Source organism: Peromyscus eremicus, chromosome 16_21 (assembly GCF_949786415.1).
Source record: "Peromyscus eremicus chromosome 16_21, PerEre_H2_v1, whole genome shotgun sequence".
NCBI classification, from domain to species: domain Eukaryota; kingdom Metazoa; phylum Chordata; class Mammalia; order Rodentia; family Cricetidae; genus Peromyscus; species Peromyscus eremicus.
Genome location: NC_081432.1, coordinates 37,407,592 through 37,422,672, shown reverse-complemented (window position 1 = coordinate 37,422,672; position 15,081 = coordinate 37,407,592). Strand labels below are relative to the sequence as shown.

At 52.0% G+C, this 15,081-nt stretch overlaps 1 protein-coding gene across 1 annotated transcript in view; it reads left to right on the top strand.

Annotated features, from left to right (window-relative positions):
* Positions 1 to 7,694, top strand: part of Hs6st1 (heparan sulfate 6-O-sulfotransferase 1) — a 45,108-nt gene extending 37,414 nt beyond the window's left edge. The window contains 1 exon segment of the mRNA XM_059282271.1: positions 4,778 to 7,694. Coding sequence (XP_059138254.1) covers positions 4,778 to 5,486 — 709 coding nt within the window. The 3' untranslated portion in view covers positions 5,487 to 7,694.
* The last annotated feature ends 7,387 nt before the right edge of the window (positions 7,695 to 15,081 follow it).

The following is a 15,081-nucleotide window of genomic DNA, read 5'->3' as shown; positions in this document are numbered from 1 at the left end:
TCTAACCCTGGAGTCGCTCTTACATAACCCCTGGCTGGCCTCAAACTTGCCATGTAACTGAGGCTGGCTTTGAACGATCCCCTTTGGGTTACTTTTCTTCAAAGATTAAGGCAAAGGGAACCTTGTTTTTGTTTGTTTGTGTTTGTTTGTTTTGTGTGTGTGCGCACGTTCTTGTGTGCACATGTGTGTGGAAGCCTCAAGTTAGCATCAGGTATCTATCTTCATTGCTCTCCTCCCTCATCTGCTCAGACAAAGTCTCTCAGTTGAACCCAGAGCTCATGGATTAGCTGACTTAGCTGGCCAGCCTACCTCAGGGATCTCCCGCATCCATCTCTCAAGTGCTGGTGGCCTGGCCTAGGACTTTTCTTTGTGGTGATCCAAAGTCCTCGGGCTTACATAGCAAGGAGTTTATCCACCGAGCCACATCTCCAACCTCTGGAAACTTTTTATCATGCCCATTGACCAGGCCTGCTTGGAGAATTTGTTCACTTTCCGATTTCTTCGGATGCTCCACTGTGATTTTTAGTGGGGTAGCTGGGTCTGGTGCAGGGGCGCAGCCCCAGACGAAGGCCTCCTGTGGTTTGCATGGGAAAGTTGGTAACAGGTGTCCAGTCACTCTCCATTCCTTTTTTTTTTGAAACAGGGTTGCCCTAAACCTGGAGCTCACCAGTTCAGATAGACCAGGCTAGCCAGTCCCCCCAGTGATCCTCATCTCTCAGGCTTCCCTGCGCTGAGGTTACAGGTACATGCTGCTGCGGCCAGCTTTGTGTCTGTATTTTAGGGTCTGAGCTTAGGTCCTCAAACTAGTGCTGCTAGCCATCTCCCCAGCACCTCGACTCACAGGTGTGTGTGTGTGTGTGTGTGTGTGTGTGTGTGTGTGTGTGTGCACCAGAGGACATGTGGAGAGGTCAGAGAACAACTTTACCCACCAAGCCCCGTTCCCCTAGAACCCCAGTGCTGGGATTATAGACGTATGCCGCCATGCATGGCTTTTTAATGTGGATGCTGGGGACCCCGACTTGACTCCTCACGATGGCACAGCAAGCACTTTACTCTCTGAGTCGTCTCCCAGCCCTCCTGGTTTCCTGTTTCCTGCAAACCAGGAAGACACTCTGGTCTGGCCTTGCCTTGGCCTCTGGTCTTCACCATAGGCCCTTCTGTAGCCAAAACCATATGTCCATAGTCTTCTAAGAAGTTTGGGAGTGCTGCCCGAGGCCCAGGGACTGCCACCTCCCACCAGGCATCGTTGGTCCTGCCTGCCCAGGCCAGAGAGAACTCGGAAGTACTAGTTTGGAGCCAGTGTTCCTCCCGAGTCCTTGACAACCCCTCTGTGGACAGGTGTCAACATGGCTGCTCTCAGGCCAGGTACTGCCACCATATGTCCATCATCAGGTATTTCTGTAGAGGCTGGGGGGTAGCCTCACACGGTGGCTCTGACCCCAGATCCTGTTAAGGGAGCTCACCCTTCCCCAGTGAGAAATTCCGTCCTTGGAGATAAGGGCAAAAACTCTAATTAGCGCTCACCTCTAGCTGTTGTTGCTTAAAGAGACCCGGCCTGGGTCAGAAGTAGTTCGTGGTCTATGCAGAGACAGGCATTGTCATAATCTAGTCTAAGTGACCACCTGAGGGTGGCCTCCCTCATGATTTTTCTGGAGGTGATTTTTCCCAGAGCTAAGTGAGTTTTTGCCGAAGCTGAGACTTGCAGGTTTCTAGTTAAAAGAAGAGCTTGCTGTCTGAGCAGGTATGGGTGGTGGTCACTGCTCCAGGGAGAAGATACTGCTTCCCGGAAAAGAGGAAGGGGGCAAACAGGTTCACACAAGCAGAAGGCAGCAGGGTGGCTTTAACTGTGGTCCCAGATCAGAGGCTGGGTTCCTCTTCTGTGCTCTTATTCCGGTGACCCCTAATATTTCCTAAGTAAGCTTGTCAGTCGTACTAATGTTAAAGCTTGCTGTTTCCCGTTTTTTTCCTTCAATCCCACCAGCAATCACCCCCACCAGATCCCAGGTGGCACCAGGAAGCTGGCAGTGTGGGGGCTAGAGGAGGTGACATGAGAACCGAGCCCTAGGCCACCCTCAGCTCCCCCACCCCTCGGCCCAGGTTCGCCACCCCTCTGGTTGAGACGGCACTGAACGCACTTTGCAATGATGGTTCACCCAGCATGGTATGGGCATGGCTGCAAGGGAAGAGAGGAGCAGTTTCACAGTCTTCCTGCCCCTCACCCACCCACCCCCTCCCATGGCCCCCGGCAATGTCAGCAGCCTAGAATGACCTAGACTGGTAGAAACAGACCAGCTTTCCCGGAATTCCAAGGAGATAAGAAGCAGGACATGGCCTGGAGACATCGATTGCAGCCCTTTACTGCAGAGTGTTGTCCCAAGAGGGCTCCACACATTATCGCTGCCAGTTACCGCCTGGGGGTCCGGCTGGGCTGCATGGTTGTGGCCACAGGTATGGACAGGCCTCCTACCTCCCCATCACTCAGATGACCACCATGGGCCCCATTCTGCTGACTGCCGTGAGCCCTAGACTTGTCCCTATATGGAGTATGTATCCAGAGATGTGCACTCGAGGTCAGTGTACCATGGACACCTTATAGGTTGGGACCATGGTCTACACTGTGCTCACAGCAGCACAAAGTGGCCAGCCACCCTGAGAGAGCACAGTTTGCGGGGGAATCCCTGAAAGCAGAGCTGCTTCTGTGTACATCCCCAAGGCTCTCCGTGTGACAAAGCCAACCATCTCCAGATGCTGGGACTCAAGAGGACATGTGGTTCCTTTCAAGAGAGCAAGTGGGGTGTGTGTGTGTGTGTGTGTGTTGGAGACCAGAGACAAGAGGCGGTTGTGAGCGACCTGTTGTGGTTGGTTGGAACTGAATTCAAGTCCTCTGGAGGACAGTACATGCTCATAACCACTGAAGCATCTCTTCAGCCCCCTCCCACACACACACACACACTTTTTTTTTTTTTTTTTTGGTTTTTTTGGTTTTTCAAGGTTTTTCTGTGTGACAGTTCTGACTGTCCTGGAACTCTCTCTCTGTAGACCTGACTGGCCTCAAACTTCTGTTTTCTTTTTAAATAAAGATTGTATTTATGTGTGGGTGCCCACTGATATCAGAAGAGGGTATCACAACCTCTGGAGCTGGAGTTACAGATGGTTGTGAGCCAGGACATGGCCGCTGGGAACTGATCAGGCCCTCTGCAAGAACAGCAAGTGTTCTTAACCACTGAGCCATCTCTCTTGCCCCTCAATTTCCTTTTCTTTTTCCTGAAGTGTTTGGGGCGCATAAGAACTTGCATCGAGTCTGAGAAATAGCTCACAGTAGTGAAGACCTGTACCTTGCCGCCCTGAGGGCATCCCAGAAGGATGGTGTCCTAGGGCCTCTGTATACACCCTGGGGCCTCCATCCCAAAACACACCAGCTCTAGCCTTGAATTTCTAAGTATACCATCTCACTACCGTGTTTTTGATATCATTTATAATGATTTCAGCATAAACACCCATTACTAAAGATAGTTTCTGGAGATTTCTTTTAAGATTTATTTTGTTATTTATGTGTATGCCGGTGTCTTGGTATGTATGTACCTGTGTGGAGGTAACTGAGAAAGCCAGAAAAGGATCTCAGAACCCCTAGAGTGGGTTACTGGCCATTGTGAGCCACCTAACCGGGAGTACTGGGGACTGAACTTGGGTTCTGTAGAAGAACAGCAAATACTTATAACCGCTGATCCATCTCTCTAACCCCAGGATTTTTATTTCTGAAAACCTGATAAACATTGTTACTGTAGTCTGTGGGAAAGCCTGGGCTCTGAGGCCAATCCGTACAGTGGTCATGCAGATAGGAAGTATTGCGCTTTACGGGACCCTAGAGAGGATGGTGGAACTTGTTCAGGGTGACATGAGCCATGGGATGGGTCATGGGAGATTCTCGGGGTGAGGAAACTTAGACCTGGGGGCTGCTGGCTCTCCAGCTGCACAGGACTCATCCAGGAAGAAGGCAGGCCTGTCGATGAGCCATGGCCTGACCCTGGAACTGCCATCGGTTCGGTACTGATGGGCATCTGACACCAAGGACACAGAAGGCTTGCAAAGGGCAGAGGCCACCACACAGCATGTCAACAAGGTATATAGGGCCCAGGCACAGGCCAGACGGGCCTCATTCAGTTCCAGCCTTTGAGGGGTGCGGCCACCGTCTGACCCACTGAGAGAAACAGTCCTCCCCTCCTTCCTGTGGCTTGTGCAGCCCATGCCTCCAGGATGCTTTCCGTCCTCGCAGCCTTCCAGGACATGGCCTGGAAGTCTATCAGCCCATGGGGGCTCCAGAGCACAGGACGGTGGAGGACTAAGAGCTGCTGTAGGGCCTTCCTCTGCAGTCTTTACATATCGTACTGGGCCAGCCCTCTTTTGTCAGAACTATCACTCCTGTGGCTTTCAGGGTGTTTGGTGGCAGCTGCCGGGACCTCCTCACTCCCTCACTAAGATGTGTCAGCAGAGCACCTGCTGGGGCCTGGGGCAAGAGGGAGCGGAGGCCAGGCACTACACGGCATCATTCTGAGGTCCCACTTGGAAGGCATGCCCTTGGCAAGTTCCTGCCTCAGACCCCAGGGTTTTCTACTCAGAAATGAGTGGTAGAGCTGAGAGCTTGTGCTGCAGCTGGAATCGGCCGGTGTCACTTGGCCAGGGGTCCGTGCTGAAGCGCCACAATCGTCATAGCAGACATAGCCCTTTCCTCCCCTCTTCCTCTCGCTGTACTGATCTCTCCCCCACTTTCTCCTTGTAGGAAGTTCTACTACATCACTCTGCTGCGAGACCCAGTATCCCGCTACCTGAGTGAGTGGCGACATGTACAGCGTGGAGCCACGTGGAAGACCTCACTGCACATGTGTGACGGGCGCACGCCAACCCCAGAGGAGCTGCCGCCCTGCTACGAGGGCACAGACTGGTCAGGGTGCACGCTGCAGGAGTTCATGGATTGCCCCTACAACCTGGCCAACAACCGGCAGGTGCGCATGCTGGCCGACCTCAGCCTGGTGGGCTGCTACAACCTGTCCTTCATCCCCGAGAGCAAGCGGGCCCAGCTGCTGCTGGAGAGCGCCAAGAAGAACCTGCGCGGCATGGCCTTCTTCGGCCTCACCGAGTTCCAGCGCAAGACGCAGTACCTCTTTGAGCGGACGTTCAACCTCAAGTTCATCCGGCCCTTCATGCAGTACAACAGCACCCGGGCGGGCGGTGTGGAGGTGGATGAGGACACTATCCGGCACATCGAGGAGCTCAACGACCTGGACATGCAGCTGTATGACTATGCCAAGGACCTCTTCCAGCAGCGGTACCAGTACAAGAGACAGCTGGAGCGCAGGGAGCAGCGCCTGCGCAATCGGGAAGAGCGCCTCCTGCATCGCTCCAAGGAGGCGCTGCCGCGGGAGGACCCGGAAGAGCCAGGCCGCGTGCCCACCGAGGACTACATGAGCCATATCATCGAGAAGTGGTAGTGGTGGCAGGGGCAGAGAGTGACGGGCAAGATTTAATGGGGAAAGAAGTGGGGCCAACAGTTCTCGCTGATTGGTGTCGAGGGAAGCGTGCTGGTAGATTACCCTAGACCTTGATGGGCGGGGTAGGACCTCTGGGACAGGTGGCCTCCCTGCTCTCCTGGCCCCCGTGTCACACTTAAAACTGAAGATTTGAAAAAGACTCTCGAGGGGACATGTCTGCTCAGCCGGGAGTCCCACACCTACTATGCACGCACTGGCCCCAATGACCAGCCCCTCTAGGAACATATGACTAGCTCCTAATAGTTCATCTAAAGCTCCTTGGCCTCTGGGGACCCTAATAACCCAGAATCTCGAGGAGCCTTTTCCCTGAGAACACAAGCGAATCTCTGAGGTGTCCTCAGACCTGGAGTCCCCCCTCCTTACCCATCATAGCTGCTTTCAAGGTCAGGGTCAGCCCCAGCTACGGCAGAGAGGATGCCAAGTCTGGCACCTGGCTACTGCACTCTCTGGGCCATGATCAAAATCCACAGTCCATCCTGGCTTTGAGGAGCCAGGCTCAGGCAGGAAAGGGATGGACACCAAGAGTCCCCCCACCAGTCCCTGTGCTTTCTGATCCCCCACTGCCCCTAGCCCTGTCACTGGGACATTTTTACAAGGGCTCATGTGCCACTATATTCCCACCATACCAGCAATTCTTCAGTCCCATGCATAAAAGCATCCCTTGGCTGGGATACAGGGCCACACCAACCTGAGCTGATACTGAATGGCCAGGATGGGGACTTTCCCATCCTCAGCTAAGGTTGGAAGGAACAGCTCTGAATGTCCTTTCTGGGGCCTGTATGTATGCACAACCCTCCCCGCCCTGGCTCTCTCTCTGCATCTTCCGACCCTTCAAAGTCTGACCAAGCTATTCCCAGCAGCCCTGTGGGCCAGCCAGTGTCCCCACTAGAAGCCATGTTGCGTATGTTTTTAAGCACTTGCCCAGTGCCCTATCCCTTGTGTTCCCTAGGAGGCCCTGGCGGGCCCACCACTTAGTGGAGGTGTCGTGACTTTTTCAGCCCATTTGCATGCAGACAAGGGTTGTGAGCTGACCCTGAGGTAGGACAGGGCCTACTCCCTGTCTCCGTTTCACTCAACACTCAGGCTAAGAAGGGCTGGGTTACCACAGACAAGAGTAGGGGGCCGTATGTAGCATAGCAATATTCCAGATGTTGACAGGTGTAGCGGCTGCCCCAGAGCAATGGCTTCATCTTCACGTGTGTGGTATGGGGTCTACACTCAGGCACCAGGCCCTTGACCTTGGGGTCCACAGGCAAGATGAGTTCTGATAGGCACCATCCGGCCCAGTCCAGGGCCACCTTCATGGTGAATGATCACACTGGGTAGCAAGATGAGTTAGGCGGTCAGGACCACTGTGAAAGGGATTGGCTTAGACACTCAGTTTAGAGCAGTTATACTTCTGAGAGGAGCTTGGCATATTTGGGGAACCCTGGGGTCTTTCACAGGTCATGTTGGTTGTTGCCAGCTTCTGTCAGGAAGTACCCCATCTCCACATGGCCCCCCTTCACAACTTCCTGTGTGTGTGACCCAAACATGGATCTGTTCTATACATACTAGAATATGTTTTCACTGACGCCCCGCCATCCTGACTCACACGGAAGCACGGGTCACTTCTCTATCTCTGCTGCGTTTGAAAAATATGTCCCTCCCATCTCAGGCCAGCGCCAGGCTGAGGAATCCTCAGGCCCTTGACTGTCCACCCCTGCCTAAGGCTCAGGCCACCAGCTTTGGGGCACAGCTTCCTGGTACTCAGCATCTCAGAACAGGGTGCTTCCCGTCCCCTCCAGCTCCAAGGACTCTGCCTACCCCTGGGGCTGAGAGGCCATGCAAAGGCAGCAAGCTAATAACTCAGTCCCGAGGCACCCTGCAGCCCTGCAGACACCCCCTCTTGGAGTGAGTGGGAAGCGGGGACCACAGAACTGTCCAGGCACCGCGTCTGAACTGGAACTGTTTCACTTGAACCCGGGAGCTTTAAAGCTTTATTTATTTATAGCTTCTTATTAAAAAATAAAAAGTGTTGAGAAGGAATCTTTGGGTTATTCATACAGAGCAATGAATTGATGGCGGAAAAGCAACTGGTTGTCTTCTAATTGTCTTTGTCTAGGTGGAGAATGAACATTAGCAGATGAAATAAACCCTGAAAAGGTCCCCGTGTGCTGTGGTCTGTGCTAATCCCTCCCAGGCATGGCAACTGCCAGCATCATAGGAGGTTGGCAGGGGTGCAGGTGACCTAGCCCCAAGTGGGTGCTGGTAAAAACAAACCACAAAGGTAGAAACATCATTTATCACAGCATGTAGGCAGGTGAAGGGGGGGGCTGTCACCAACAGCAATGTCAGTACCATCTGTCGTGACTTCCTCTGCTCGGCGTTAACTTGGAAATGTTTCAAACAGCAAAGGGAACGATGGCCCAGATACTCAGTTGGCAGAGTATTTGTCTCGCATGATGCAGGAAGCCTGGGTTTGATTACCAGCACTCAGGAGGTGGAGGCAGGAGAATCCGTCCAAGGTCATTCTTGGTGACAGCAAGTCGGAAGTCAATGGTGTAAAACCCTGTCTCAACAAAACTAAGCTTCCTCTTCGTTATAAGAAAGCACAAGTTAATAGAAAAGACTTCAGGGACTGGCAAGATGGCTCAGTGGTTGAGAGCACTGGCTGTTCTTCCGAAGGACCTAGGTTCAATTCCCAGCAACCACATGGCAACTCAAAACTGTCTGTGATTCCAGTTCCAGGGTATCTGACACACAGATATACATACAGGCAGACCACCAATGTACATTTGAAAAAAAAAAATGTTTTGTAAAGAAAAGATTTCATGTGAAGGAGTGAGAACTGTTCTCAGAGACCATCAGCTCTGTGTTTGTTCCTTATCTGTTGCGGGTAACTCAGCACCATGCCTGAGTTACAGACAACAAAGGTTTGCCAGGCGTGGTGACACCTGTCGGCAATCTAGCAAAAAGAAACAGCGTTCGCTGTTGGCGCACAGTTTTGATGCACATTAGCAGGGCTGCTTGTGGCAGCCTTGCTGGCAGAGCCCTTTCTGCCTGAGGCAGGTTGCCCCCAGTGACGAGAGAGACAGGTGAGGCAAGCGTGAGGCCCTCCCATGTCCTCGTGGAAGCAGGAAGGGCAGGAAGATCACGGGTTCTAGGCCAGCCTGAGCTGCATGGTGAAACCCTGGATAAACCACCATGAAAGGCTGGAGAAATGGTTCAGCTGCTAAAGCACTTGCCTCACCATTGGGAGGATCCGAAACAAAAGCCAGACGTGGTGGCATGCTTGAAATCCCAGTGCTGAAGGGAGAGTCACAGACCCAGCCGGCCTAGCGTACTCGGTGAGTTCCAGCCCACGGAGAGATCCTGGCTCAAAACGACAAGGTGGAGGGCACCTGAGGACTGACAGCTGGGCTCCCCAAGTGCATGCACACACATTTGCAGGTGCACACAACAGGCACACGTACAGTGGGAGAAGCACATGTATATGTGTCCTCTAAAAAAGCTGAAGGACTTATTCACGGGACTTTACCCTCATGATCTCTAATCCTGATCATTACCCAAGTGGCCCACCTCTGAACACCATATTCAGAGAGTCCTTACCCTCTTACTACTTCCCACTGTGGATTAATCCATACATGGAGCCTTAGGGGACACCCCAATTATATCGAGGCCACGGCAAACTCAGAGTTCAGTGAAGTAGTACTTTATCACACTGTTTGCTCAGTGTTCCGTTTTTCCATCTTTTACAGACACAAGCACACTCTTTCTGAAATATCTAAAGATAGGTTATAATCATCAGACCCCTCTACCCCTAAACACTTGCACATATGTCTACTAACATGGCATTCTGCTGTAACATTCAACCCAACTGCCATGCCCCCCAAGCATAGCCCATAGGCAGGATCCTTGTCCCATAAATGTCTTCAGGCCCAAACACTATTTCTCTGCCTCTCATGTGTTTGTTAACTGGAGCCTACATACTCTCTGGTTCTCATCATACTATTGATACTGTGTATGTGGAAATGCCCACACACTCTGGTTCTCATCATACTATACTATTGATACTGTGTATGTGGGAATGAGGGTACAGGAATGCCCACACACTCTCTGGTTCTCTTCATACTATTGATACTGTGTACGTGGGAATGCCCACACACTCTCTGGTTCTCATCATACTATCGATACTGTGTATGTGGGAATGATGGTACAGGAATGCCCACACTCTCTGGTTCTCATCATGCTATTGATAGTATGTATGTGGGAATGAGGATACAGGAATGCCACCATGCACATGTGAAGGTTGGGACAACCCCAGGGGTCAGTCTTCACTTTCCAACTTGTTTGACACAGAATCTTTCTGTTGGTTTTCCTCTGCCTACACCAGGCAATCTAGCCTGCAAGCTTTGGGGGATTCTCCTGTTTCAGCTTCCCATATCCTGGTAGAAGTGCCAGGATTACAGATACTAAGTGTCCAGTCTTGACTTGGGTTCTGGGTATATGAACTCAGGCCCTCACACTCACATGGCAAACACTTACCCACTGAGCATCTCCCAGCCCCACCACTGATACTATTGACTAATAAGAACCACTAACCCCTTCAAAGGTACACAACCCATTCCCCTCTGATCTGATTATTTAACCATCTTGACCCTGAACAGCAGGCAGGGACCTGTTGCTGCTGAGCATTGGTTCTGTCCTGGGGCCTGGAGAGACTGAGTCCTCCCCACTGGTTTCCTATAAGGGAAGCAGAGAGTCACAAGGAACCCTAGCCATCCTGCAGGAACCTGCAGGAACTGGTAACTGGCAGAAGAAGGAATCCTAGTCACTGACTGGGGCCTTTCATCAAGCTTATTTTTTTTTCTTTTTTTTTTTTTTTTTTTTTGGTTTTTCAAGACAGGGTTTCTCTGTGTAGCTTTGCGCCTTTCCTGGAACTCACTTGGTAGCCCAGGCTGGCCTTGAACTCACAGAGATCCGCCTGGCTCTGCCTCCCGAGTGCTGGGATTAAAGGCGTGCGCCACCACCGCCCGGCTCATCAAGCTTATTTGTGACATGAGGACCCCAGCCTCACTTCAACTCAAGATCTCTGTTCTTGACCACTGAGTCCACCAGGCAGGGAAGGATCGGCAAAAATCTTAAGAGAATTGGGCTGGGGGAGATAGCTTATATGCTGCCACCCAAGCATGAGGACCTGAGTTCTGTTCCCAGAACCCACATAAGATCCAATGCTGGGGAGTCATGGCACCGGGGGAAAGGAGACAAGAGGCTCCTTGGGGCGTACTGCGCAGCTGTCTTGCCCACTCAAAACCTCCAGGTTAAATGATAGACTAAAATAGACGTCCTGACAACGTGAGTTCAATCCCCAGAACTCGTGCGCTAGAGGAAGGAAAGGACTCCCAAAAGTTGTCCACACACACAGGCACACACAAACACATGCACGCACACATGCACAGACAGAAGCCCATGCATGCTCACACACATTTAAAAAAATAAAAATAAAAACAGTTGTGTATTGGTAAAATTATTAAGGCCACTCCACGTAGTTAAAAGGGAGGGTAATTTTGTGAGGTAACCTACCAGTGAAGGGATAGGTAACAGGGTCTGGACAAGGTTTTGCGCAGTCCGGCAGTGTTCTCTGGAGAACTCTGCTCGATCTACCTCCAGCGTCCAGGGTCCAGGAACCAAGAGAGCTCACCCATCCGGATCTCGGGTCTTCAGGGTCCTCTCTGGGCCCTGCCTTGTAGGCGTGACAGTTACCAAAGCCTCAATGGGGGTTGGAACTTCCAGATCAAAGCTGGAATGGCTACCCACTACAGTTGAGACAAAAATAATGCAGAGAGCAATCACATAAGACGTTCGTGGTGTTTGAATGAGAAGTCCCTCACAGGCTCAGGCATTTAAACACTTGGTCCCCAGTGGGTGTCGCTGTTGCTTGGAGGCTTAGGAGGTGTGGCTTAGCTGGGGGAAGTATGTCACTTGGGGCGGGCTTTGAGAGTATATAGTCTTGCCTCCTTTTGGTTTGCTCTCTTTGCTCTCCTGCTCTGACCTCCATGGCCATGGTGAACTCTTATCCCTCTGGAACCATAAGCCCAAATAAACTCTTCCATCTATGAGTTGCTTTGGCAGTGGTGTTCTGTCACAGCAACAGAAAAGCAACCAACAATATCTAACATAGACCTCTGGGCTACACACACCAAACCAAAAAGTAGGGTTTGTTGTTGTTGTTGCTGTTGTTGTTGGTGGTGGTGGTGGTATTTTTAAGACAGGATCTCACTGTCTGTCTCTGGCTGGCTTGGAACTCACTCTGTAGATCAGTCTAGCCTCAAACTCACCAAGTGCTGGGATTAAAGGTGTGTGCCCTATGCCTGAAGGAGACTCACACACAGGACTCCCTCTCGGACCCTGGATGAGGCACAAACCCCACCCAAACATCTGTTTTCACAGAGAGATCTTTTATTAAGTGAGGAGGGAAAGTTAAAGTGGCCACTTTCTGACTCAGGCAGAAAAACAGCAGCAAATGACCTTGCAGGTGTCTTTCTCAAGAAGAGAAAAGCAGAGGTCTGTGTTGGAATGGGCTGGGATGCGGTGGGATGTTTTAACTGGGCGTGTTAATTAGGCAAACCAAAGGGGCTTTCTGATTGCTGGACTTTAATTCTTTGATAGTTGGGCCTTGGTGATCAGCCTCGGGAGGAGAAAGTGGCCAAATAAGGGAATGGACCTTGGGGGCTAGCTTCAGGAATGTAATCATTAGCAAGCAGAGGGAATTGGGAGGAAGACAAGGCCTGCTGGAGCCACGTGTCCCAGCGAGCTAATGTCCCTTCAATGCCCAGCTCAAAAGAGTAGTTTAAAAAAATAATCTAAGAGAAGTTGCATTGGAATGCTCTCAAAGCTCGCCACAGCTTTGCCCCACCCAAACATTTCACTGGGAGATTTCTTAAGTAAACAGTGGGCCTCTCTCTCAGCCTGGTTCCTCTTGAAGAATCCTGGATGAAAATGTCCTCCATTTGTGTGTGTGTGTGTGTGTGTGTGTGTGTGTGTGTGTGTGTGTGTGTATGTGTGTGTCTCCAGTCGGCTCTCAAAGGCCAGTCTCGTGGTCAAAGGCGAAATCAGACCTGAACTCCTCCCTGGAAGATGGAGTGCTCATTCAACCATTCCTGTTTACTATAAAGGTTATTGAAGTCTCCCTGAGTCAAACAACAGAGGCTCCTGTCCACCCCAGCCCAGCTTTTACCTGCCTTGCTACAGAGCCCTGAAGGCCTGGTAGGAGCCCCACCATGACCTGGGCCTCCTGAGCTGCTGAGGAAACCATCTCCTTATCACTAGGACTCTGAGTTCCAATTAATACACTCCCGCATCAAGGCCAGCTGCCACCAACCCACAAGCCAGTCCTGTCTACTGTCCCAGGTCCTCGACGGGATCAGCTGGGCCTGCTTCTCCTTGCCTTCTCTGAATCTTAGCCTCACCTGTCCTCATGCCCTGCTCTATTAGAGCCCCTCCACACACTGACCTTTCTGAAAGTGAAGCAGTCTCCATGGCTTGAGGTCTCTGGTCACCTTACCACCAAAATGAGCCGATGAGCCTGTCCTCTGGCCAGCCTTACAAGCAGGGGGACCCCCAAGTCCCACACACTGGGCCCCAGGGACCTGCAGAACTTCCGGGTGGACACTGGTGTGTCTAGGATGAGGATACTGGTAGAGTTTAATAGTGACAGGGGGCCTCACATTAGGGGATCCCCTTGCTGGGAGAAGCCAGTTAGTTCTCATGCCCAGCGACTGCATGGACCCTTCAGAAGTGGTCTATCAGGTGGAGACTTCCATCCCACTGTGCTGGATTGCTAGCTTTTTTTTTATTTTCTTTTCTTTTTTGGACAGTGTCTTACATAGTCCAGGCTAGCCACAAGCTCTATATGTAGCTAAGAACGATATTAAACTTCCTGCCTCTACATACAATCCTATATGATCACCCCTAGTTTATGTTGCCCTGGAGACTGAGCCCAGGGCATCATGTGTTATAGGCAAGCACTGACCAACTGTCTACAACTGTGTGTGTCCCAGCAGTGGCCCAGTCCTTGACTTTCTCTGGAGGTAGGCCCATCCACTGCCATGAAGGGAGTTTCCAACGCTGACTGTGGAAAGATGAGCCTCCTCAAGGGCCCTTGTGGTCCCTGGGACGTGCAAACACATGTACTGCCCAGTCACTCTGCATCAAATCATGGGGCCAGCCTCTTCTATGGGCATGAGAAAGAAATGTCTTCTTTCCCTTTCCTCCCAAGAGCTGTGGCAATCCCCATACGCTCTCATTCCACCTTGTTTCTGCTGCACCCCCCACCCCAGCTGGGTAGGCCACCCGGCCTCAGCCCTGGTGGAACTAGGGGAAGCCAAGCTCCTGGGCATCACCCAGGTGTACCCAGGCTTTGCCCTGTGACAATTGTTCACTGCCGACCTCTGATAGACAGTTTGCTTTCTGCTAATCCACTCATTCACGTCACCTGGCCCAGCTTCCAATGGTCTTGTCTAGTATCCTGTGGAGTGGCCCCAAGGGGGCCCCAAGGGCACTCTCCTGGCAGGGACAGCATGTACACACACACACACACACACACACACACACACACACACACACTCCTCCTCCGGGTTGCTATCCTCCTTCAGGATGCCAGAGTCAACCCTCATCTGCTACTGCCTGTTGGCACAGCGGAGGTGTTGGTACAGCTGAGGTGTTGGTACAGCTGAGGCCCCGCTGAAGGAAAGCACAGAGACTCTAGAGGAGGCCTGGCCCCCCTTGAGGGCTCTGTCACTGGGTCCCCACCTCGACACAGCTTCCCAACCTCCCCCTGCAGGCTCTTAGCACACCCAAAGTTTGTGCTATATGACACAATGGCTAATAGAATGAGGCTATATTCCCACCTACCCTGTGGCTCCCAACACCACCATTATCTCAGCTCTCACCCCCGCCCCCTATCCAGGGCCTTTGCCAGTGTCCACCTCTGACAGAGACCCAGGGTTTGTCCTCCTTTCTGTCCAGAGGGTCTTTGCTTTCTTGAAGTCCTGCATTGTCACAGCTTCCCATTGTGATCCCATCCCCAATGGTGTTCCAACCCTGTGGCTGCTGAGAGGGGTCAGAGGACTTTAGAAAACACTTTCCTTTGTCAAATAAAAAACCAAGCATTCAAGACACAGAGGCTAGTCTCCAAGGAGCCACCTCCCCACACACACCTCTTTGTCCATCTCCAGTGCCTCAGCTACCAAGCACCTGCTGTGCTCTTCTAGGTCTGAAGGGCAGTGTAGGTCCCATACATGAATACATGCATCCTACACTGTTTGTGACATGGACGGGCCCCTAGGACCAGCGGGCCTCATCCAGGCTCTGCAGGAGAGGTGCACGGGCTTCGGCAGGCTGGTGTTTCTACTCTGAACTGTGGGTGCTCACCTCTGGCTACCAAGCTGCCACAAGATCCCTGACGAGTCCGGAGTCTGTCACTTCCCCTGCCAGGCATGGCTGGTGGCAGGAGGTCTGTCTGTGTCATACAAAGCTGTCGTAACGCCTTTGT